The following is a 26,756-nucleotide window of genomic DNA, read 5'->3' on the forward strand; positions in this document are numbered from 1 at the left end:
CAACATTTGTCTAACAATTTTCAAATAATTTCATCATTGATAAATTATTCCATGGTTTAGAGACTATTTACAATACAGAGTGATGCTGGGGGAATCCTAACCCCATCTAGTGGCAGGAAATGCTACTAAATACTTAAGAGGTTCCTATTCTAATTCTAACTGCCCTCCCCCGAGTATATTAAATTATTTTATAACATAAATAGATGAAGTTAGGGGTTCCCTAACTCATATTTTTTATATATATAACATAAAGTTAGATGGCAGCACCTCTACTACATTCCAAAATAACGTTGATGAAAATGGGAAAAATTGCGTAATTTTTAGTTTTATTTTGATGCACTAGCACAACACTAATTTGTTTTGCAGATATTAATTTAAATTGGCTGTTATCTTTGATAACTTATATTTTAATAATTAAAATAACTTAAATTAATTAGGACAGTAGGTTATAAATTTATCTAATAATAAGTTAGAAAGTTGATTTTGAAATCGGATATATTAGCTCCAAGGCCCATATGGTTTAATTTTTTTTAAATTGATTGTCAGTTTGAAAATCCCAGACTTTTTTGTTATTTTGATGGTGGATTACAGTAATATTTAGTTGGAATTGTGATTTACAACGCCACAATCATGGATCTTTTTGACGATAAAAATGACGAGGAGCGAATGAATGCCCTTTATATCCCATTTCGAATTAAAAGTGTTAATCCAGAAGGATATATTAATAAGATGAACACATGGATGTCAGTTATTGATAAATACTGCACCAAAAACCGGAAAATTAACTTTACACTTAAAGACCTCGAAGTTGCTTTTGAACGAAACAATCAAAGACCACGGTGCCTAGAAACTGTAATGGAAGAAATGTTAAGGTAATGGCTCTTACATTATATAAATTATAAAAATCTACATAGTGAAAAATTGAACTTGGATAATTAACAGAAATAAACAAATCATGAAGAGGAGTGACTTTGAGACCTCGTTATCATCTTGGTCAGCATGGAGCTTCAATGTTTTGGTTAAGAAACCTATTTCTTGGGGTTGGTCTTTTGTAGCACAATCAGTTTTTGGGTCAAATGAGGTAGCCCCAACGCAATATATAAATGAAGTAGCGTTTAAGGTAAATATATATATATGTATACAAATTGTTAAGGATACGTTTTTAATTTTTATATTTGTAGGAAGTGGCATCTTTAGTATTAGAAAGGCTGGAAAACGCAGCTAATTCAACTAATACCAGCGCAATGCAAGAAGTTAAAGCCTTCCACACTAAGTCTTTAGACTTGTGTCGTGATTTTGAAATATTTAAATTAATTCTATCTCATTTGAGTTCATTAAAGAAAATAGTGTTACATAATGAGGCAGGACAAACCGTAAGTTGTATTACCAAAACTGATTGTGTTTTACAATTCTAACTTTTATTTTACATTAACTCAGTATATCAAAGTTTTGGGCTACCAATCTGTAACGTCTAACAAATCACAACCTCCCATTACTAAAGTTGATCTTGGAGTTGTCAAGTAAGATAAAGAACTTATTTAGGTTACTGAGAATGTGTAAGTCTACCTTGCAGACCTGTAACCTCTTTTTGAGGTTAACATAAATAGTAAGAGTAGGGAGCTGTTGGCTCTTGTGGATTAAGGGATTGTCACCACCCTCCCTATGCATTATATGCTGGCCACCTAAATTAAGAGTCTCTAGATGACTTGGGCCTAGGGTAGTGCCTTGGGTATTAGATTAGCTGATTATTATTATTATTAGGTATGCTGTAAAGTCCCTATTGTGTCAAGAAAAATACCCAAAAACAAGTACTCAACGGATGGAAGTACTATTTCTCTTTGAATTGTTTAAATTTGTAGACTCTTACATTCTCAATAACCTAAATAGGTTCGTGGTAAGACTTAATGGGTCTTATTTCTATTTCTGCTAATTCAGGGTTCATAATTTGGTGAGAGGTATATTTTATTTATTGAAATTTATGTACTATACAGTCAAGCTCTCATACAATATTTTCCAAGGCTAACAAAGACTCTTAAGTATTCGCGAGTCCATTGTCGTGAAGTCATTCCGTTAATTAATTCTGTAAAACTGATGTTACACATTTTTAATTTCTGTAAAACAGATGTTACGTTTTAAATTTCTGTGAAACTGATTTTACACGTTTTTAATAAGCAGTTGGGTATATTCCACGAGAGGCGTTTTATTATTTACTTCTGGTATATTCGAAGCGACAATATTCTGAATTTCGACATGGAATCTTCATCATCATATACGTCACTAATTTTATAAACTTAATTATATTAGGCTTAGAAACGCATTGGATCAAGTCCAGGATGAAATAGAAAATATTGAATCTGAAATGGAAAAGTTACGAGCGGAAGCCGGCGTTTTAGTGAGGAGCGGTAAACAGTCCAAGGCAAAATCTTTATTGATCAAAAAACAAAGACTGGACGCTAATTTGAAGCAGAAGCTAAAATCTGCGGAAAACATTGAATCTATGTTGTACCAATTAGAGAATTCTCTCACAAATAAAGGAGTCATAGAAGCGTTGAAAGCCGGTGTACAAGCTCACAAAGAAGCGGCTGGAAGTGGCATGTGCATTGATAAAATCGATGAAACGCTGAATGATATTGAAGATGTAAGATTTCAAATTCAAATTTTCTCTTTGTGTTCAAGTGCTATAAACTATTTTTTTTTTTTTGGAAGGCATTTGAAGAGCAAAAAGAAATATCAGAAGCCATGGGACGAGGAATAACCGGCTTTGATCTGAACTTCAAAGATGAAGACTTGGAAGATGAGCTCAATATGCTTTTGGAGTTGGATAATCTAGAAATTAAAAATAAAACACCGGAAGCTTCATTTGATGGTATGTATATTTCTACAATGACAATATATTTCCTAATAGTAGCCATAAATAACATAATAAACAAAAGTATGGTATGACACTGAACAATATTGTTAAATGACAGTTGGCTGCAGAGAGATTGCATTATTGGAATTTTTGGAACAGGAAACTCCTCATTTCCTCCTCTTTATTAAAAAAAATTACATTTTGCTTTAAAGGAACTGTGGGCTCTATCATTGCCACCTGTATGATGATAAGGCCCCTGTTATTAGAGATGGCAATGACTCTATCTGATTCTTGAAAAAACGACTTTACTGGAGAGCGTGGTGCCATCTTTTAATGGCAGCGAAACTAAATTTCAAAATAGCCCCTGGGTGCGACCACGCCAATTAGTTGGCTGTAACGTAAATTATATATTTTGTATAAAATGTATTGTTAAAAATTACTATAATTTAAGTTATTGTCAAATTTAAAACGAGCCAATCAGAGTGATAGGTACTTTCATGTCAAGAAAGGCTTATGGCAGGTAATTATCGGTCATATTTACCTTCCATTAGTTTAAAGACTGGTTACAGTAGTCAAAATTGATAAAAGTTACCATTTTGACCCTAATGTTAACTACCTTTTGGCGCATTTCTCTAGGGTGAAGATCCTTTCACAGGGGTCATGACATTAAAAGCTGGGTTTTAAATACTCGAACTATTTCTAGATGGCGCCAACAGTCTGAAACGTAGAAATTTTTAAATATATTAAAACCGCGAAAAATGATTTGTGTTTTTTTATGGCAAATTTTTATTAAGTTGAACTTTTGTTTATAATTTCTAGATTAAACATAACTTAAAATAGAGTTAGGAATAGTTGGCCGTAAGTTATGTTTAAATTAAAACTGAACCTTTTATGGCTTCATTCTAAATGTTTGTTTTGCGGTAAGAATTTAGTTAATATCTTTGCAGCTGTTAGCTACGTTATTGTATGATATAATATGAGCCTTGTTGAAACCATGGATTAATTAACTAAAGAATGTACTTCAAGCTTTGTGTTAGGAAAGCGAACTAGGTTGTTTTATGAACGCAAAAAAATGACAACGATGGTTACTAACATTGAAACCACATTCACACTTTGCCTTGATATCGATTCAAAATGTTTCGAAGTAGTTGTGTTTCTACCACTCACGTGTGAACGTAGCTAGATATAGCTTGAAATCCAGTTCTGTTAGGTCCAGCTTTACCATAGGGATGGAAAGTACATCCTTTAGCGCAGCTAGTTAATTACTCACTTTTGAATCAGACCATTAATAGAGTTTGTATTGGAATATTAGAATTTATGTCTGTTATATTATTTATGTAACAACCCTTTTTCAAACTAAACATCACATAGAAACGATTATTCTCTAATAGCGCATATCGCGTTGTATTTTTTCAGAATCAATTTTACCCGAAGTGCCTCAGACTGAAATTAAGGATGACAATAAAATGGAGATTACCACAGCTACATCCAACCCGGTCAAACTTCCATTGCAGCATTAATGAATGCATTTTATAATAATTGCCTAAAATTTCAGGTAATGTTTTTATGTATTTTGAGACAGTTAATATTATTTATCAAATGTTTAATACCCATTTCCGTCCTCCCTTGAACGTATATAAAATAGGAGCTTCCTGCTAGTTTTTTAATAACGAAATGTGAATATAAAATAATGTAATTTGACTGTAAAAGTAGATTGCTTTCTAAAAAGTAAATAAAGCATTTTTTGTTTAATTTGAATAATATAGATTTGCGTATTTTAATGATTTAATAAAAACGGCAATGTTCTGGGGTTATTATAGACCCAATCTTAGAATATTACACAAACTCATCATTTTGGAGAAACAATTACTTCATATTTTGAAAGAGATTAAAAGTGCACTTGTGTCTAAATTTACAATGAATGAATCGTAAGAGAGCTTCCCCTTTTGTCGCCTTAATGTCTTTTTAGTTAAGAGTGGGAGGGTGTAAATACACTTCATTATCTCCTCAGAGAAAATGACTTTAAAAGCGCCGCTTTTTTATGGTTGCTCTCTTACGTTTGTAACTGTATCCACTCATAATCGGCTGCGTTGTGAAACGAAATCTAGCGTTTTTTCCCAAAGATAACCGCTCGTGTGAAATTAGTAAACACCCCATTCTCTAGGCCTATTACATAGTCATGGACGTTTGTCGTTCAATTTACGTTCAGCCCTACTTCCGAAAATAAAGTACATAAAGGTTTTTTTAAGGTAGGCCTTTTTATCCTATCTCCAGGATAGAAAGTAGACGTTTAGGTGCAGCGCGTAGACTTCCGCTGGACGGCACGACTAGGCGGGCTTTATTCTTATCTAATTCTCTCTGTCTCTTGGAAAAAAACACTCTATCCTGTTCATTTGGGGGGTTGTTTCTTTCGGGTTTTCAAAGAAATTGACTTGTCAAATCCGTTTCTAAATCGTTACATTACCAAAATTATTCATTTATTATTCATCGTATAATTCTTAGCTATTACTATAAAATACTTCAATTCCAATTTCTTATCATATTTCCTGTCTAAAATTAAATATTTATTTCAACGAAAAATTATCAAAACGCCTCGCAGATTTGAAAGTTCACTGATTTAACTCAAACCGTAAATGTATTAAACGTAAAATACATTCGCTATGGTAAAAATATACTAGAGATTCAACCTAATATTAAATGTGTCATAGCAGACGACCTTTTGTAATAGAAGCCTCAAAGCTTCAATAAAAAAACGTCTTCAAGAAAATCGCCAAGAAGTAATATATCCGAGAGCCAGGATCTGAAAGAGAGTGTTTATTTGGTGCTTGTTGAAATAACGGAAACTTTTTCACCTCTAAAAAGAACGTCGTGTTTTTGCTAAGCCTTAATATGTCAAAAAAGCTACCTGGTTAAAAAGAAATTAAGCAGACGACAGTTTCTAGAATGAATCTAGTTTTGTTCAGCATAAATATTAATTTAGGGTGCGCCAAGTGTTTTACTAAAACCTTTCTTCACAATTTAATTATCAGAAAATTTGGTAGTGCTTATATTTCTTATCATATTGTTCAGAATTCAATTCTAATTTAGCCTAACTGATAATACCCGGAATTTGTCAGTAGGTGTTTGATAAACTCTACCATGAATACGCACTAAATGTGATTAGATCTTAAATTCCGAAAGTATTACTACTCGAGACGACGTGAGTCTTTTAAGTAATCGATTTTATGCGCCTATTCATTAATTCATTGTTTTGCCTAAATAAGCCTTGTAACTCTTGGCGTAGGTAATTACACACCCGGAAATAGAGTTTAGGAAGACGCTACCTGGTGGCGCTATTTTGATATTTATAGACTTTATTAATTTCCATCCGATCGTCTCAACATAGTCATAATTAAAAAAAAACATTCGTTGTTACTGTGAACATGAATTAATTAATCCCAAAAATATATGGTATCTGTTCGTAAGAGAAGCATCCCTGTGTTAATTAATCCATGCTGTGAAGAAAGGATAAAGTTACTTTGTATTAACTAAATTAAACAAGTGGTATACTTATTATATTACTTATGGTAAAATAAGTGAAATTCTAAGCCTACTTTTTGAGATACTATCTTTATTTTTGTGAAGGTTGTACTTTTGTGATTTATTGTTATTGTGGAAACCGGTGACTTGGGAGGGGCTATCTGGGTTTTTTTTTGGAAGTCAGTGCCCGGTCCGGTAGATAGGTTAGACATTTTTCTTTTTTCGGTCCTTTGTGGGATGACTAAAACCCAAAATAATTGGGACAAACCCGAGAAGATTCGAGGGTAAACCCAAGTGAGCTGGGGACGGGTCAAACCGTGAAATATTTGTGAATTTATCACGGGGTCAAACCTAGTAATAGGCTTATCATAAATTCGCTACGAATGCCCAACTTGTTCTTGAAAATTGCGCAGTCAAACCTATGGACGAATTCATTCGCTCTATTTCGTGGGAGAGCTGGAGAAGCATTGTAGAAGTGATAAAAAAATAGTAAACAAGAAGGCCACGTTAATTTATAGAAAGGCTTTTTTTAATGGCAGTATCCTGAGTTCAAACTCCAAAATATACCGAAAATGACGAGAGCTTGCGTTTTATTAGTGCCGCGAAAAAGGTGAGCCAACGTTACGCAACGAGGCAAATTTACTTTTATCCCGTTTCATTTAAATGATTATAGTTATTCAAGGAAGCGCGAAGGCATTAGACAAAATTTCCCTCTTATGAATTTCATATTTAATAATAATCCTACTCGTTTTTGGGGTAATCTTAGCACTCGGGCTGAGTTTTTGCGAGTGTCCCGTGAGCCTGCCACCCTAGAAAACGGGTTCAATTTTAGTTTATGGGCCCTCATAACCTAGAAAATAAAACATTTTATTTATAAAATAAATCCAATGGAGTTTTTAGATTTTTCATCTGTATTTTATGAATTTTCCAAATGTAATGGTTTTTAATATTCACGAATTAGCATTGTTTAGTTGTTTTTTCAAAAATTGAACAGTATTTAAAAAAAAACCACGGATTTATATTTTTTGGCTATTTTTTGAATATTTTTGAGACTATTACACAGTTTCATTCGGTTTAAAGGATTTAAAAAATAATAATTTTATTTTTAAGACCATGGATGATATTGGTTTGCTGGATTTGTATTTATTTGGTGGAATTTGTCTATTTATGATTTTTTTTTAAATCCATCAGTATTAAAAAACTTGTATTTTTTGGGATATTTTGTGGTCTTTCTTTTGGATTTTGTGAATTTTTCTAAAATTTTATTGATGTTTTTTACCTACGCAGTTGTATTTTTGTTGTATTTGTGGATTTGTTTTTGAGAAATTTAAGTGTTTGTGAGTTTATTGGGAATTTACGGTTATGTGGATTTAGTTTTGAAAATTTGGATGATTTGGCGATTTTTTTAGATTTTTTGGGATTTGGAAATGATATGGATTTTTTCGATATTTAGGATTTTGAGAATTTATGGATTTCTCTGTGAATTTTTAGGATTTCCGTGGATTTCTTTGAGGAATTTTTAGGATTTGGCGATTTGGTTTTGAACATTTTTAGGATTTGGAAATTCTATTGTGAATTTTTAGGATTTCTGTGGATTTCTTTGAGGAATTTTTAGGATTTGGCGATTTGGTTTTGAACATTTTTAGGATTTGGAAATTCTATTGTGAATTTTTAGGATTTCTGTGGATTTCCTTGAGGAATTTTTAGGGTTTAGGGATTTTTTTGTGAATTTTTAGTATTTCTGTCGATTTCTTTGAGAAATTTTCGAGCGGAAATTTTGAGGATTTGGGATTATGTTTTGGAGATTTTTTTGTGAATTTTTAATTTTTATGGCGGATTTTGTGGAATTGATAAAATCAAAAAACCTGCATTTAAAAAATATGAAATAATTGCGAGATTTTATATTTTTCGATGAGAGTACGGAATTTTGGGGTTTTTACGGATCGTCCGACCCCTCGCTTAAGCCTAATCAACCTATCGGTTCACGCGCCTTCGATCTTCTAACGGTACCAACTAAATACAATAACAACTTTCTGATAAATGACAATTTATTGATTAAAGTTTACAATTATGTGGTAAAACTCCGGAGTTAATCACGAAGGAATTTCAGCTATTATTTGTCACGGTATTCCGGAAGGATGCGAAAAGATTGTGGGGGAGGGGGACAAACGGGGAATCCGGGGGGGGGGGGGAGAGGAACCACGTGATCGCATCGCGCCGGACGTGCAAGTGGCTTCGTACTTTTTTCCACAGGGAGGGGAGGGTGTTATTGTAGATATCTAAAACGCGCAACCTGTCGGGATGCTGTTTTATCTTACGTAAAAGTTTGACAGCTATCCGAAGCCAAATCATCAAGAATAACGTGAAATTTTACCCCCGCTTTAAAACTTACGTCGTATAATGGATTCGCCCTCGCGTAAAATCCCGAGTATTTCGTGCCCCTCCGCTTTCCTCCCTCTCGATACAACTCCTGTCTAGCTCGCGTATCGAGAGAACAAGCGGGGGACGCAATATCGTCGAAAAATCCCGAACGCGAATTCTCACAAGTAACGAAGCGCTCGAGCGCTCAAGACGCGATCTTGGCGCTATATTTCGAACGACGCGTTTTTCTGCTCTTTCGACGAAAGTAACCGTTTATTTTTTTAACGTTATTACGCGAAAGTTTTATCGTTGATATAAATTATTCATTTAATTTAGATATAAAACGGTAGTAATTGGCGTTGTCAAATCCGAGTACCCCTGAAATAACAGGTGGAATTTCGATTGAAGAACTTTTTACAACTTTCGTTTTCGAAGAGAGAGAGAGAAAAAAATAGGGATACCTAGTTATTTTGGCATCGCTCGTTACTAAAAAAAAATAGTGGATAAAGAGTGGAAACCGAACTGGGAGGGGGTGGAATTTGGTGCGGCGCGAATGAGAGAGGCAAGCTCGGGTTCGAGAATGCCGGTAGGCCTAGAGATGGCCCATCAAAACGGGTTCGTCGATGAGAAGGAGAAGATAAACAACGCCACCATGTCCGTGGCTTCCAGCGTCATCCTCCCCGCGAGACGCCCGGTCACTTTAAGCTTGTCATCGTCCAGCGCGGACGATAGCCGCTATTGCAACAAAGAAGCCACTTGCGTGGTCCTCGGAGTCTTGATGGTCGACGAACGAGGTTTGGCCGTCATCAAATGCGACGGAAATGGACAAATGGACAAGTGCAAATACGGGTGCCCCGTTGTTTTGGGGTCAGTGTTACTCGACAGGAAAACGGCCTTCAACCAACTGTTGGCCGACGAACTTAGAAACAAAATTCTCAAGCAAGTTCCCACGCTACCCGGCAACTTTTGCTTCCTAACCAAGCACGGGTGAGTCCCCTCTTTCTTAAAAATTCGTTTTCTCCTACTCTTATTTAGTAAAAAAATGCGACTTATTTACCATCTACTTTCCTTAATTAGGCCTATATTAAGCCTTTGTCGAAATTATCGTTTACGAATTCCATTTCGGAGTGATAATGGGATTCTGAACTAGTGGCAGGGGACATATCCGCGATCCAATTAAAGGTTTATGACCTATAAAAATGATGGTATAAAAAAGGGGGAAAGTTTAGAAACGAGTTTCTCGTTACAAACGGTTCAGACGCGTTTTTTTCGTTAACCCTTTGGCGGAATCTAAAATACTATTTGTCATTTTCTAAATCGAAGAACATCTAGGTCATTTATTATCCGCAATATTTAAATTGATCAAACAATGACAAATACTTAATAGACACGCAATTTAATATAATTGTTTCATTGTTAACATTTTTAATTGTTGTTTTTTTTAGAGGGACGGACGAAATAGTTCCTACCCCTTTTATTTAACTTCCCGCGATTATATTTCAACGTAAATACAATCGTTGTTGTTTCGAATCCATCGCGTGCGTAAAGATTCTGATTAAAATACTTATACAAGACGGGAAGCGATTGCGTCACGACCTTACTATAAAAAAGTGTAAATGATAATTTTACAATTTCAATTCTTAGTAGCTTTAGTGTATAAATAGCTTTGGAGGGAGATTAAGCGACTTCTTATAGAATCATTCTTACGGCCAAGTTGGCGTAGCTGAAGCTTAGCCAGACGTTCTTAACGTCGACGCGCTTAACTTCGCGGTTACAAAGGGACTTTCCTGCAATGGCCCAGTACTTTGGAATTGATGGAAGCCGTGAGTCAGTGTCTGCTCCTATGCGCGCTTCCGGCGTTGATTCCTTGTGACTCTTGTCATTCAAAAATAGCACGCCTTGAAACTTGGGCAAAAGAAAAATGCATTTACTGGAGCGAGGAATTTTAGAAAAAAAAACCCCCCAAATGTTCACTCAGCCCCGCAATTTTTTTCTTAGAATTTGGAACGATTTAGAATCTTTTTTTTCCTGGGTTTGGTACCTTTTGTCATCAATAGGTAAATCCAGGCTTGTTAAATTTACAATATCAGAGTGATTTATATCGACGTCACACATACTTTTTCCTATAGATAAAAAACTGCCCTCAAAATTGATTAAATCTACACTGTTTACCATTCATTTATTCCTCCCACGTATTGTATCGAGTGGTTTTAAAAAAAAAATAATAATAATAATTCAAAGGCGTAAACCTTTATTATAATTTGGGGTTTTTTACGCCCAATTTACATATTTAAATCTATAAGCTTACGTTATGTCATTGGAACTTCCTTAGAAATTAAGCCTAAGGCTGTGGTCTTATTATCAACAAGTGTTAAAATTTAGTTTTGCTAAATGTTATGATAGGTCCCCCTTCCAACGCTAATTATAATTTAGCCATTTCGGAGAAATTTTCTTGTTAGTTCCTTGCACGGGAACAAGACTGTCTGCAAAGAGCATCGGGTTTCAAGCTTGTTTCAAGGCTCTTTAAATTCGGCACGTAGTTGGCAGTGAGCGCGTAGCTGGCGGATTCAAGTACAGTTTATTCTCGACTAACTGTCATTTAGCCTTGGCGAGGACTGGGTGGGGAGGCTGGGTAAACAAAAAAACGCTGGCTTGACGCCCAGGCGATATCGGTGCTAGAAATATCTTTAGCCTATCTTCTTCTAGACTTTTAAAGATCCGGAATTATGGAGGTAACGTGACCGTCAAAAGCGTAATTAATTAACCCTGGCCAATTAAGTTAGGTTATCTCTCGTTAACGAACAGTGACTATTATATGATCTTAATTAAACGTTCTTATTAGTGATTAGCACTTTCGCCTCGCAGCAAGAGGAGCCGGGTTCGATCCCAACTGGGTGAAAACTCGGAACCACTCCTGCGTAGAGTTTGCAAGTTCTCCCCCCCCCCCCCCACTGGTTTAAGGGTTTTTCTCTGAGTACTTCGGTTTCCCCTTTCCATAAAAACTTGTAGAGCTTAACGGTAATAGTTAATGTAGGGAGGTGTTGGCTCGCATGGCATGAAGGGCTTAAGGCATTAACAGTCGCTAGATGACTTGGGTCTAAGGTGGTGCCAAGAGTATTAGCCTAGCTGATTATTATTTAAATCTGGAAGGATTAAAAATATCAATGTTAAGTTAAAAGGAACCACCTATGGACTGCATTGTAAAGGATTATATAATTAGCGAATAAGTGGATTAGTCCATTATGAAAAGGGATAATAAAGCTAACCCTAAACAAATTTGAAGAAATTTAAAAACTTACTAATAGCTCGCGCCGATAGGTCTTCGAGAAAACAAAAAGACGCGAAACTCGGACCAAATAGATCTTCGAGTGAAAAACTAAATTAAATTAAATAGCCAGTAGACCGGTTTCGTCCTATTTGGGACTCGTCAGTACCGTGCGGGAAAGCTGGCTTGCGACTATAACACCGAATAGAGAAGCTAAGCCTAAATAATAAAAAATTTCAAAACGAGTTACCCCCCCCCCCCCCCCCCCCCCATTGCGATTAGATGAAAATAAAATTAAGACAATATGGTGGTCATGGCTCTAAGGAGGATGGTACTATAGTTGATGACGTCACGAGCATACTTCCTATACGGTTGCGAAAACACGCTGAAAACTTGTAAAGGTCTTCAAGTTGTTTTTACTTGATGATCTTTCAAGGGATCCAAAATTTGGAAATCGTGACTAAAGATTTAGAAAACAATTTTTAAAATCAAAAACAGAATACCTGTGGTATACACAATGTAACGTAAATCGCAGGTAATGCCAAATTTGTGAATAATCAATTTAATTGTAATTCGAAGAACTTTTGGAATAATTCACAGAATTCCAATTTTTCAATGTTTGATTATACCCGTTCTTCAATATGTCCGACAGTCTTCTTTTCAGTCTTACCACAAGGTTGCCTCACGCCAAGGAAAAAGTCGGGGAATTTAAAAATGGGTCTACAAAGTCAGGGAAAAGTCGGGGAATTTTAAGAATTTGTGAAAAGTCAGGGAATTCAATTTTATCTTGGCACTTTTTAGGGTAACTTTACTCTTAGATCTATGACAAATTCTAATAATAATCAGCTAGGCTAATCATTTTATGAATATCAATTATTTGCTTGAAACTTTTTTCAACATTGCAATACCCTTTTTACTGATTTATTAACTTCCGATAAAAGTAAAATGTAAAATAAAAAATACATTGTGCCCTTAAAAAGTCGGGGAAAATCTCTTAAAATGGTCGGGGAAAAGAGGGAATTTGTATCTCAAAGTTTTGTGGCAACCAAATACCATCATTTTATGTCATTTTGACGCTCAAATTCAGGTACAAAATAAATTAAACTCATAAATTCCAATTTATCTCACACGCGGAATACCAATCAATTAATGTTAAAAAAAATATATAATTTAGGTGTCAGTTTTTACTGGTATTAATATACTTTCTAATTCCGATAGTTGTTCACTCAAGGTCCTTTTGATTTTTACGATAGTTTTTTCCCGAAGTCAAAATCCCAAATTTCCGAGGCGGGCTTAACGATTTTCAGCTTGAGATAAAACAGATTTGAAGCCGCAGGCATTGAATTATTATCTCCCGATCCTTTTTATTAACGTTCTCCAACTGTTGATTCTGCGGTAATTAAAGTTGGTAAACCCAGAACTTAAATTTAGCCAGGGTCAAAGGCGGTAGCAGGGGTAAACGCTTTTCCTTGGAAAGGCGGATTAATAAACTAGAAGTAAAAACCACGTGCTGACGTACGTCCATTGAAAATACCCCCTTTTTTCTCTAATCTAAACAATTTTGTCGGGTGATAACCTGAATTATGTACAGTTTTCGTCCGCGTAGTGTTTGCTCAGTGAAGAGTCGGAGAAAATCACCCATTTTTATTTTAAAACGAGGAAAACATGTTTATAAAAAAAATACGGTGCTCATCCGAAACTCCCCGAAGATCCGGCAATATTAGAGAGGTTTTCCTATTGAAAATAACATGGAATTCTGACCTGTGAAAAATTTCAAAATTTCGAAAATGCCAAAAAAAGAAAAAATAAATAAAAATTGACAATAAAAACATCAAAATTGATCAACTTTTGATCAATTTGAGGTCAAAATCCCATGTTATTTTCAATGGGAAAATTTAATATTTTGTATTGTCAAAAACATTTTTCGTTGCCATGGCAAAACGGTTGCCCATTGAATAAATTCCCTTTAGGATTTTTCAAGTTAAATGAACGTCTACCAAAACCCCGAGTTTGAACAAAATCGGTGGGTTACACTTCGGGATGTCTCCTTGTTAGCGTTTAAATGAAAATCCTGAATATTACAATTATCCTGCTCGTCAAATCGAGAGATAATTATGACAAGTGGGTCCTTATTCTAGCGACGTGCGTTTTAGCAATCGTAAATTCTGGTTTAAATTGAGATGTTCCATGGATTAACCCAAAATACGTTTGCTACAAAGTCTTCCCCCCTTATAGTCCTAAACTCCCCACTTTCCGCCCCAAAAACGATTCAAATCCAGAAATAGTAACGCCATCTCGTGTCTGAAATCGACACTATGGGTTTTTAATATGGTTTTAAAAATGGCGATTGTCAGTAAATAACTAAAATTGATCCGCAGATTATTTTATTCGGAATAGGATTTGTCATGGTTTAAGCCGTAATTTTGTTTTATATCGCATAGGTAAATAGTAATTAGCTTAACAATAATAAAAATTCAACAGTTATTGTGTTTTATTATTCTTATTATAAAAAAAAATCATTAGATTTCGCGGCGCCAAAAAAAACTGCCCGTCTGCTCACCGAATTGAATCGTTTCCGCTTAGGCCTAGTTCTGATTAATCCATGGATGTTCCTAAGCCTCGTATAATATAGACGAAATCGGACTACGAAGAGGCATTTGAAGTAAAGCAGGACACACGAAAACAAATGTTTGTGTTTAGACAATACTCGCAATAAGGCGGGTTTTAGTATTGGTTAAACACTTTTATTTTCGTCATGTACCCGGGTTTAGCAAATATTTCTAAAATGTGTTAAAATTCTATTGTAACAGTCTCGTAGGCCGCTGTAGTGCTTAAGGCGGAGCAGCGGGGTACAAATACATAGACTTATGTAACAGTAAACAGGGTTGCCACGGTACCTGGAATTCCTGGAGAAGTCGGGGAATTTGAAAATGCAGTCAAGGAATTTTAAAAATTAAGTCTAAAAATCAGGAAAATGTCGGGGAATTTAATCTCGGTTGAAAATAAGACTTTTACTAAAATATAGTTTAAAAAATACAAAATCTTGGTGCAAAATAAGTCAGGCAAAATCTCCGGAGATGGTCAGGGAAAACCTGGAATTGTCAGGGAATTTGATTGTGAAAAAAACTGTGGCAACCCTGGTAAATGTTTTCTTTACCAGTCAAAGTGAAAACACGCTTAACTGATTCCAAAGAAAATTAAGAAATTAAATTAACGAACGTCTAGATACTCCCCACGTTGTCGTTCAAACTTCTAGAGCGCCCTGCTTAACCTCTCTTTTACCGTCGCTTAAAATTCCCACAAACTACTAGCAAAGGTAAATAATGTACATTTTGAAGGGAAGTTTCAATCTCAGTTTATTGTTAATAAATAGGTTAAGTCTGAGCCTGTAAACGTGAACGGGGGAGCTTGCAGAAGTGTAGACGTAGCTTTGCTGTGTACAGCCGGTCACGTTTTCTGGTGCTGACTTAATATTATTATTATCTCGAAACGCGTACCTTCGCTGGCTTATCAAAAATAGTTATTTTAAGGGGGAAGACTACAGTGGCCATTGTCTAATTTTAATTGAACTCTTTTAATTTTGTATTTTAACTTATAAAATTAATATGTATGTGTAAAACAGCCTCTTATTTAAAATTAAATTAAAATTATTAAAATAATGTTGACAATTTTAAATTTAAAAATAATTAAGTTATTACGTTTTAATTCGGACCCCCGGAGTTAAACAAGTTGGGCAAGCGCCCAAACTACCCTTTAGTTAGGACCTTATATCTCGTTAACTATTAATATTATAATTATCAAAATTATTTTAAAGGGAATATAACCTCTGGTATTTCTGTGGCCCTCCGATTGTTCCAATATTGTCCGCTGCCTCCCGTGGCTTTTCACACCTGCGGCGCTGATAATCGCTGATTGTGAAGGGAATAAAGGAAATTGATGGGGTCTTCCATAAAGAAAGCGTTGGGGGTTCTATTCCCTTTAAGCACTAGAGGAAGGTTCAGTCTATTAAGAACAATATAATTAAATTGTGCAATTTTTAAAACAGAAACGTTCAGCTTGAACGAAAAAGAGGCTTTTACTGTATTCTTCCCCCTTAATGATTCTCGAAAGCATTGGGAAAATATGGATTATAAATAAATGTCCCCAGAAGCAGTTTAATATTTACATTTTAGGCGGTAAATTTTGAGCCTTGATGTGGTATACGCGCCAACGGATTGGCGCAAAATTCGCCTCGAGAAATGGCAGTTCTGGACACCTTGAATTTCCCAAGATGCTTCAACTTTTTTCAAAAGAATATACCGCTTTCTATAAATTATAAATGAACACCCCAAAACAATTAGTATTAATAATTTAGGTAGGGTGATGTAATTAAACGCGTATTCCATAGTAGGACACATACATTGCTGAAAAATGTTTATTAATATTTCTATTAATATTTTATGCTGGATGCTGACTCATCGACGTATTTTAATTTTGTAAAACTAGAAAATAAGCTTCCCAGGGTTGAAGTTAGAATATAAATATTTTGAGACGGTAACCGCAATCATTTCCTAAAGGGTGCTTTATTTTATGCCCCGAGATGTTGAACTAGATTCAAATTATTCAATCAATATGTTAATATCTATCGACATATCAGTCCAAATTGCATTAAAAAAATTGGGTAAATTTTGGCTAGTCATTATAATGATAAATTATTAGTCATCATATTGAAATACTTATAGTTAATTACTATTATTTTGCCCAAGGAATAATCTAGTTACTTCGGTACCATTTGATATTTTTTGAAATAGGGTTACTGATTTTTTTAATAAAATCTGAAATATCTTTCTTCTGGCAAATTGATTAATAATAAGCGTTTATTGTCAACGTAAATTAAAATTTTATTTCATTAGTACTTGTAATTTAGATTACTCTAAATTGGCATCCGTTGCTAAACAAACTATTTTTGTATATTATCATAAATGTATGATAGGTAATTTAATTTTTTTATTTTTAGTTAAATCATTATTTGTTTAGGAACGACAACTCAATTTACGGACTGTTTACTCTAGATCTTGATATAAAACGTGTTAATTTACTTCAAAAAAATTCCAATTTCAGCATTGTTGTATTATTATTTAAAATGTACATTGGCTTTCTTGGTTCTCGGAAATACGTAACACCATAAGTCAAAAGGAATTGGTAGAAGTACGTCGCTTCTATAAATAACATTAAAAGTCTTGGGTATTAGCGTCAGGGTTGGCACTTAATGATTTTTTTTGTAAAAATCAAATTAATCGATTTCGTTTATTTAAATCGTATTTTTTATGTTTATATAATTGATGGCTCCTTTCCTGTATAATTAACGGATATTCTACTTTAGCTAATCTTGAATTAAATTAAATACTATTTAATATTTTAGTTTGCTCGTAATATCTATGTATTTCAATTTTCTAATAACCTATTTTTTGCCATTTTTTATTCCTCCTAAGGGGGGGGGGAGGTAAAAATTTCAAACAATTTCGCGCGTAGCCATTTTGTTGGTAATCTCATCTAAGCGACAAAACGTACCAAAATTAGATTTATGCTATTAAATTTTTAAATTAATATCGTTATGGGCCCTAAAATAACTTGATAAGATTTTAAACCCGGGTTGTTTAAATAAAATAGCAAATTACGACAGGTATATCTACGAAAAGAAGTTGGAAAAGTCTATCAAATTAGGCCTTTGCGGTGATTGCTTTGACAATTGCTTTCGGTGTCGCCTTAAATGACGATTTACGCACTCCCTTTCAATAATTTTTAACTAGGCCGTTAACTATTTTTAACGTGAAACTAAATTTTAATCATTTGGAAATAATAAAAATCCGCAAACAGACGATTGAAACTGTTAACCCTCGCGTATTACTTATAAATTTACACTAGCATAATGGCGGCTTTGTACAGTTCATTTTTGGTCAAATAACATATTTATTCTTGGTACATATATCTATACTTGGAACTGCGTCATTGATGACGTAGGCAGGGCCTCCAAGGTCCTTTAATTCCTATAAAATCCTATATTTTCAAAAATGTCCTATAACATCCCATATTTTTAGCAAAAAATAAAATCCTATAATTTGGATATTTTGCCCATTTAAAATCCCGCCACTCGGGGAAATTGCTAGATTTAGCTATAGGATAAATTCCTAAACCAAGTCATTCTACAGGGTTCGTACACAACCTGGAAAACCTGGAAAAGTCAGGGAATTTGAAAATGTTTCCAAAAGGTCAGGGAAAAGTCAGGGAATTTGAAAATGATTCCGAATGGTCAGGGAATAGCCAGGGAAATTTAAAATGACCCCCAAAACAAACCCGGCAAATAAATTTTGGAAAAATGTATTAAAAATACACAATTGACATTTTTCAAGATTTTACCTCAAAACATAAATTTATTCTACAAAAATGGTCAGGGAAATTTGGCAATTTAGTCGGGGAAAACCTGGAAATGTCAGGGAATTTAATTCCAGAAATTTTGTACGAACCCTGTTCTAGTCTATACTTTTGTTATTGTTAACATGGTTAGCTACTAGTATATTTTTGTGATAAAATGGTTAAATAGTTTCTATTTTAAGTGAAAATCCAAGATTTATTTCCCTAAATATAGATTTTGTTTTTAAATGCATAAAGTTAGTAAATGAAATAACGTATATAGTCCTATTAAGTCCTATATTTTTTGAAATATAATCCTATTTTTCCTATAAAAAAATTGAAGATTTGAGTGGGAGCCCTGTGTAAGGATGCGTATAAATTTCGTTAGAAATAATAATCAATTTTTAGCCTCTATAAATATACAGGGTGTTTCAAAGGGTATTGGAAAAATTTGAAGGAATTGTAGGGGGTGAGTTGAGAAGTATGCCTGTTTTTCCCCATTTTCCTACGATCGGTTAAAAGAGCGCCAAAGAGCTTCAAAGTGTGGCCTACTAGCCCCTGGAAGTAGGCTGCTACAAGCGCAATACCAAGCAGCAGGGAAATGGGAACATTAAGGTTTGGGTTCGTGTGATAGGTAAAAACAGAAGAAAATAGGGGAAGTACCTATCTGTAGCTTTGAGCTGTAGAAGTCGTCGTGCGACCCACGAAAACGCCTTTTTACGCATAATTAACCAAAATGAAAAAGTAGTTCCCCTTTTGTTTTGTTTCAACACGGCGATAAACGACGAAAGCAAAGACGCCTTAGCTCATTTAGCAGATAATGAAAAGGAAAATATGTTACAATTGTTCAATTTGAGAAAAATTGATTATTTAAACGATGTATTCATCCGAGATTTCCCGCCAAACCGTTTTGGCCCGAAAATTCGTGAAAAGTGACGCCTTTCCAATGCTGACTAGAAGCGTACTTCCCCCTATTTTCTTCTGGTAAAAACGACTTTGTAAACAAATCGAGGTAACCAGCGTAAAAAAGTAAACTGAAACAGTATTTAAAGTCGGGATGGACCGCGATTTGTCATCACTTTCGAACTGCAACATGGAGTTCACTTCGGAAGAATTGGCGGATGTTCATTTCGTATATGGACAAGCGGATGGCAATGCTTTGGCTGCTCAACGTCTCTACCAGGAAAGGTACCCGAACCGGCGCATCCCCGTCTCACGGACTTTTACCAATGCCTACTTCCTGTGTTTAGTTAATCCAAGCTACTTCCAAGGGCTAGTAGGCCACACTTTGAAGCTCTCTGGCGCTCTTAAAGGGGAACGACCAAGCTTTTCCAAATATGGCCTTATTTCCGTATAAAAAGATTAACAAGACGTTCAATATACTAACACGTACCTTTTTTTGTCTTGAAAAAATAGCTTTTGGCCCAAAAAGTTGAAACGCAAAATAACGCCAGGTGTTTGGGTTTGAATTTTCGCCGCCATCTTAGGGGCTGCCGCCAGCGCCCCTAACCCCGTATGAGCGATTTGCGAACTATCCTAACTTTTAAAATTGCGCAATTTAGGCCTTAAAGTCTCTTATAACTGGAACGCGGCGCGCGTCTTCAGCAGCGCGTGCTTGTACGTTGTTTTTCTGTCTCACCGACTTCTCACCAGGTGTCGCGGCGGAAGCGCGCTTTTCGATTTCCCGAAATTTCTTTATTTTATTAAAAATTAACTACTCAATATTTTTTGATGCGGTTTTCGCCATAAATTTTAGTTTTTAATGGGCTATAGGGCTATCTAATTGGTTAAAGCTTGACCGTTCCCCTTTAACTAATCGTAGGAAAATGGTAAAAAAAACGTCATACTTCTCAACTCACCCCGTACAGCTGATTAATATTTTTGCATAACCTTTTGAAACACCCTGTATATTAAATCCTGTTACAACCCGCGTATCGCTCGTTCTTTTAAAAACTAGATAATAGTCGGCGCCATTCTGATTATCGTTCGTACTTCAATTGATATGGAATTCCACGGCTATAAATATGGCAGAATGAAAAGGTGGATTGTTCGCCCTTTTGTTTGGCCGCAATGGCGCAACCTCACCCCGAGAGGAACCCTTCGTCTCATTGTAAATCTTGTCTTAATCTTGTCACTAAGAAAGCAGACGCGATAATAAAATGCAATCAAAGTTAACTGTCGCTTGTAAACCGTAACTCCCCCTTCCCGTCCGCTTCCCCTCCCAACTGTCTTTACGGAAATGACGTTCACCGCGTTATCTATCTACGTAATTGCGGTTAAAGCCTTCATTATTCCACGTCGAGTTTTTGTACGATCGTTTATAACATAAGTAACTTGTATAACACTTCATATTATCAATTGTCCCAAAACTAATTTTTTAATGATAGACTGTGTCGATAATAACCATACAACTCTGGGGATAAGGACTGAATTCTACTAGCTGGTGTCTCAGCGGTCCTTAAAATTCTGAAATGGGCTTTTAAAATTCTGTAATTCCGGTTTTTTTTTGGTGCCGGAATTCCGGTTTTTTTTTGGTGCCGGAATTCCGGTTTTTTTTTTGGTGCTGGAATTCCGGTTTTTTTTTTGGTGCTGGAATTCCGTTTTTTTTGGTGCCGGAATTCCGTTTTTTACCATGTTCGGTTTAAATCCAACTGATAAAGTTCTTACATAGAAAATAGCTAAATTTCCTCGAAGACTATCATTAATCAAAATCGTTAATTGACACATTTATTTTATGCGCTACTTATGCTAATGGTAACGTATTATTAAGAATTCCTGTTTTGTATTGCCATATTCTGACGTTTTTGTTTGGGTGGTTTAACCCTGATTTCCCCATATCGGTGTTTAAATAACCGCGTTGTTAGTCGGGGCATAAGTAACACAAAAAAAATAAGTAGGACACGGTATTTTATCCTAAAAGCCGTTTTGACTAACCTGGCAGTGATTCCGTTAAAAACAAATAGCTACCTAAATTCTAAATAATAAATCTTAAAGTATTCTGAATGACTAACTATATTTTTAATGGGGTGGCGGAGTGGTTAGCACTTTCGCCTCGCAGCAAGAGGAGCCGGGTTCGATCCCAGCTTGTGGCACTGGGTGGAAACTCGGAACTACTCCTTCCGCGTTGAGTTTGCAAGTTCTCTCCCCACTGGTTGAAGGGGTTTTCCCCCGAGATCTTCGGTTTCCCCTTCCATAAAAACTTGTTGAGGTTAACGGTAATAGTTAGTGTAGGGAGCTGTTGGCTCGAACGCGTGGCATGCAGGGCTTGCCACCACCCTCCTACGCATTGTAACCCGGCCACCTGAATTAATGGCTTCAAAAGTCGCTTGACGACTTAGGCCTAAGGTGGTGCCTTGGGTATTAGCCTAGCTGATTATTATTATTATTAATATTTTTCAATTAGATTATTTACAAATTATTAGAGGTATAAAATTATAAAACTTATTTTTATCGAAATGTGGTTTTTAGACTTCCTTCCTTGTTTGTTTATAATAATAATAATAATAATAATAATAATCAGCTAGGCTAATAAACAATAGTGTCATTTATCGACAGAGTTTGCTAATTTAAATCAATGTATTTTACTGGAGGAATAAAAAATGTCAAAAAATAGGTTCTTAAAATATTAAAATACAAAGGAAATCTGAGCAAACTGAAATATTAAAAATAATTAGATTTAATTAAAATTTTATTTCATTCAAGATTAGCTAACTGATAAAAGTAAACTATCCGTTAATTATATTAATGCTATAAAAATCAATTAATTCAATAAAGTTAAAAAATCTGATTTAAAAAATTATTTGATTTTCATAAAGAAATAAAAAAAGTGCCAACTCTGTCTGGCGAGTTTTAATGCCTATAATTCAGGATGGTGGTGAAACAGGGTCCGTAGACAACCTGGAAAAGTCAGGGAATTTGGAAATGTTTCCAAAAGTTCAGGGAATTTGAAAATGATCCCAAATAAAATCAGGCAAATAAATATTTTTCAAGATTTTACCTCTAACTATTCGTTTATTCTACAAAAATGGTCAGGGAAAATTTGGCAATTTGGTCAGGGAATTTAATTCCGGAAATTTTGTACGAACACTGTAGAAAGCCCTTCGTGCCAAGCCCCAAAACATTCATTAATCGAATGTAATTAAACAGGGTTCGTGCACGACCTGGAAAAGTCAGGGAGTTTGATAATGGTTCCAAAGGGTCAGGGAATTTGAAAATGGTTCCAAAAGGTCAGGGAAAAGTCCATGAATTTGAAAATGGTTCCAAAAGGTCAGGGAAAAGTCCAGGAATTTGAAAATGGTTCCAAAAGGTCAGGGAAAAGTCCAGGAATTTGAATATGGCCCTAAAAAGTAAAGGAATTTTAATGACCCCAAAAAAATCAAGCAAGTAAATTTTTGAAACCATTCATTTATTCCACAAAAATGGTCAGGGAAAAATTGGCAATTTAGTCAGATAAAACCTGGAAATGTCATGGAATTTAATTCCGGAACTTTTGGTACGAACCCTGTTAAATGTCATACTTATTGTAAGTTACTTCCGTTCGCGCGAAAGTAAAAGAAAGATAGCAGTAGGTGCACGTGCGCGTAAAATGCCGCGCCTGAGTGAACAGGAAGGACGTTAGAATGTTTGCGGACCAAACCTATCGACAGGACCCGCTTTGAATAGAATCTGAATTGTTTTTTTGAGAGACACCCCCCGCCACGATTACTTTCACTTTTCGGATTGGGTTTTTCCATCCGATTTACTCGCTATTTGAATTATGTGGCGTGTCGAGAACCTATTCGTGTTACCGAGAACGTACCCGGCTACTAGTTAACCTTGGCCAAACTGAAAAACTCGATTCAAATTGAAACAGTAACGCCATCTGTCGGGGACTTTAATTAAAATATTTTTCTTCAAGTGGTAATTGAAAAACAATTTTGCTATTATCCGCGTTGGTTGATTTAAACGATTTTTTTTAAATCATTGATTTAAATCGTACTATTTATTTTAATGGAGGAAGATAAAATTCAAAATTTGGTTCTTAAAATATTAAAATACGTAGAAAAATCTGAGCAAATTAAAATAATAAATAGTAATTAAGCATTTGATTAGCAAACCGATTAAAGTAAAATATCCGTTTATTATACAAGAAAAGAGTCATGAATTGTATAAAAATCAATAAGTTCAATAAAATAAAAAATTTAAAGTAAAAAAAATTAATTTGATTTTTATTAAAAAAAATGCCAACCCTAGATATGATAAATTAATAAAAGTAATATAATCTTTATTTTTAATAATAAATCAGCTTTTATTATAGTGGAACACCCGATTTTAGTCGTAACTGGCGAGGCAACGGGGACATCGACGATAAATTTGCGTACTGAATTACGTCACGTATGTTCGGATACCTTTCTTCAAATTCCAACATTTCGTAATAAGTCGCAATATTTTGTACTATTTCAAACGCGTTTTTTCCCGGTCTGGAAGGCAAGTTGCAATCAGAGAGAATTTATCTCTCTTGGCAGTCATTGGTTGTTCGTTTCCGAACCAAGTTTTTTTATTTTAACCGAAAAAGTTTTTTGAACGAAAAATATTTTAAACATACTTTATAGTGAAGTTTTAATATTCCAGTGTAAATAGTTGATAAATATTTACCTCTCAAGAGAAACGACATAATTTATTCGTTGCAAATACGTTTTCCAGCCAAATTTCAAATAATGACCCCGCCTCTCGGGGCGGTTACAAAATCGTGAAACCGGAAATCAACCTGGCCAGTTTTTTTGATCACGTGGTATTGTGAGCTACATTCTGAACCCATCTTTCTTCTCCCTATCTAAATTCTCTCTGTTGCAATCGAGGCTTGTCGGGTTTTCCCAACCTCCAAACGCTTTCACCTCGATACCATCATTTATCAAAAATGCCCGATTTTTGAGCTCGATTTTTTTCCACTTTTCCGATAAATGATAAGGATTTATTTGACGCATTTTCCTTGGCGTTGAAATCTAGGTCTTCTCGTTTTCTTTGGGAATTCGGACAGATATTTGGGTAAACGGATAGTGGTTTTTCTAATAAGCTAAATTCTTAGAAAATAATAATAATCAGCTAGGCTAATACCCAAGGCACCACCCTCGGCCAAGTCATCCGAGCGACTTTTAATGCCTTCAAATCCGGTGCTCGGGCTACAACGAGTAGGAGGGTGGTGGCAAGCCACGCGAGCCAACAGCTCCCTACACTCACTATTACCGTTAACCTCAAGAAGTTTTTATGGAAGGGGGGAACGAGTGGGGAGAGAACTTGCAAACTCAATGCGGAAGGAGTAGCTCAGAGTGTTGCACCCAATGCCACAAACTGCTAGGGGTCCAACCCGGTTTTCTCCCATACAACCGAATCAATATATAGGAAATATATTTATAAAAATAGCACGAAGTTGGCGGGGTCCCATTTAACCGAATAATACTAATAATATTGTAACATATAAATACTGGGCGTGAGTTTAAAAATATTTAGGGGAAATTAAGTTAGATGAGCTTAGGTTAAATTGGGTTCGGATAGATTGGGTTAGGTTAAATTAAGATAGGTGAGTTGAGGTGGGGTTGGGATAGGTTAGGTTAAATTGGGTTGGTTTGGGTTATAATTATCCGTTATTTTTTGGCTTGTGTAGTATTCGTTTGGGAATTCGCTTGTAAGAGTTTTCCCATTAATTGCACTTAGTTGGCGGGGTTCCATTTAAACCAATAAAAGTTCTGTGGAAACATTTATTTGAAATCCGCCAAAATTGTAGGATTCGTCCGTATGGGAGACAAGCATCGAACCCGACTCTTCTTGCTGCGAGGCAAAAGTGCTAACCACTCCGCCACCCCAATTGCCGACTGTTACTAAAAATAAGCAATCGTGCAAATTCTACACTAGGATGTAGTGGGATGATGCGGCAAGAGGAGCCGAATTCGATCCCAGCTTGTGGCACTAGGATATAGTTATCTCCCCCACTGGTTAAATGGGTTTCAACCCGATTTCTAAACCATTTTACCTAAATTAAAAGCATTCATTTTGATTACGGGAGTTATTACACCAAAACTTCACCTGAAATCCATCGTTTAATATCACATCTAATTGCGGCTAAAATGTTTTCAACCCCACTCAGCCAGCCTAAAATACAATTTTAAAGCTATAAAAATAATTTAAAAAAATCTTTATTTAATGATATTGTTTTTGGAAATTTCTATGATATTTATGGATGCACCGATATATAGGAATATTTTTCCAATACCGGTATCGGCAAATATCGGCTTAAGCGAAGCCAATATTGACCGATACCGGTATTAGAAAAATACTGCCAGTAAAACATACTAATGATAATATTTTATTTGATGGGCCGCGCCACGTACGCCAGATTTCAGAAGCTAGATCATACCTTTTTCCAGAAAGGTGGTTACGAGTGTAAACAAATAAAAAACTACGATATTCGATTTGTGATAGAAAATATGTATCGCGTAAAATGAAAAGAAACATATTCGGATTTGCTCTTGCAAACTTTCCTTCATGAAATATTAGAATAAAATGGTATGACAGTGTACTGAACCGTCTTTAACAATGATTTTATCCACTACTGTTATGATAAATCACTTTGTTAATATCGGCCGATATATTGTCCGATATATCGGCTGTACCTATATCGGTGCATCCCTAATGGTATTGTTTTGGAAATTTTAATGTTTCAATTTAAAAGCCAACACTTCCCACACAAATCTACCTGGAGAAAAGTCAAATGAGAAAGAGATGAAATGTGAGTGGGGTAACAAGATTAGTTTTCCTTATTTCATTTTGTTTCGCTTTTTGTCCTTGGGCGCATAAGTCCTAGGGTGGTGCCTTGGGTATTAGCCTAGCTGATTATTATTATTATTATAAGTAACGTAATATCATAAGTGTATAAAATTGTTACATAAGTGTGACACTTCCTATTCTCCACAATGTTTTACTGAGAGCTATTCACGATACAGACGGCATTCGTCGCCGTTTTGCGTCCGCTCGCTAACGCGTCACACGTAGCCTTTGACAGCGACTCGCTAGGGGGAGATTTTCTTCTCGTTTTGACGTCACTCCGTTTCTAGCTCTCATAGACTAATGGATTTATATACCCCCCCCCCCGTACCGTAGATAAATACATACCGGGGGTTAGCTCTCAGTAAAATAATCCCTAAAGTGACAAACTTATGGACCAATATTATAGACTTATGGTAATATGTATGACACTACTACCAAATTTCTTCGCCATTGACAAAGTAGAGTAGAAGGATTTGTTAATCCCTAACCCGGCAAATTGTAGTTTTCTCATATTGCTCACCCAAATTAGTACTAAAAAAGGTAGGTTGATGTTGGTAAACTCCACCTCAT

At 35.3% G+C, this 26,756-nt stretch overlaps 2 protein-coding genes across 3 annotated transcripts in view; both read left to right on the forward strand.

Annotated features, from left to right (window-relative positions):
• Positions 1-365: 365 nt before the first annotated feature.
• LOC149934423 (charged multivesicular body protein 7) lies at positions 366-4,542 on the forward strand. 2 transcript variants are annotated; one of them, XM_090181302.1, is made up of 8 exons: positions 366-872; positions 943-1,120; positions 1,182-1,373; positions 1,438-1,520; positions 2,305-2,638; positions 2,707-2,866; positions 4,268-4,406; positions 4,497-4,542. In XM_090181302.1, the coding sequence occupies exons 1-7, from the start codon at positions 631-633 to the stop codon at positions 4,369-4,371; spliced, it is 1,293 nt and encodes a 430-aa protein (XP_090037428.1). In that variant the 5' UTR covers positions 366-630; the 3' UTR covers positions 4,372-4,406; positions 4,497-4,542. The 2 variants fall into 2 exon arrangements, with proteins under 2 accessions (XP_090037428.1, XP_090037427.1); XM_090181301.1 differs by lacking the exon at positions 4,497-4,542 and having other exon boundaries at positions 4,268-4,489.
• Positions 4,543-8,910: 4,368 nt separating this feature from the next.
• Positions 8,911-26,756, forward strand: part of LOC149934424 (uncharacterized) — a 32,901-nt gene continuing 15,055 nt past the window's right edge. The window contains exon 1 of the mRNA XM_090180959.1: positions 8,911-9,718. Coding sequence (XP_090037085.1) covers positions 9,285-9,718 — 434 coding nt within the window. The 5' untranslated portion in view covers positions 8,911-9,284. The remainder of the gene's footprint in view (positions 9,719-26,756) is intronic.

Source organism: Leiobunum rupestre, chromosome 7 (genome assembly GCF_980474605.1).
Source record: "Leiobunum rupestre chromosome 7, qqLeiRupe1.1.hap1, whole genome shotgun sequence".
NCBI lineage: Eukaryota > Metazoa > Arthropoda > Arachnida > Opiliones > Sclerosomatidae > Leiobunum > Leiobunum rupestre.

Coding starts and splice junctions, on each gene's coding strand:
- LOC149934423 (XM_090181302.1), top strand. CDS start 631: ATGGATCTTTTTGACGATAAAAATGACGAGGAGCGAATGAATGCCCTT. Junction 873..942: donor GTAATGGAAGAAATGTTAAG/GTAATGGCTCTT, acceptor GATAATTAACAG/AAATAAACAAATCATGAAGA. Junction 1,121..1,181: donor TAAATGAAGTAGCGTTTAAG/GTAAATATATAT, acceptor TTATATTTGTAG/GAAGTGGCATCTTTAGTATT.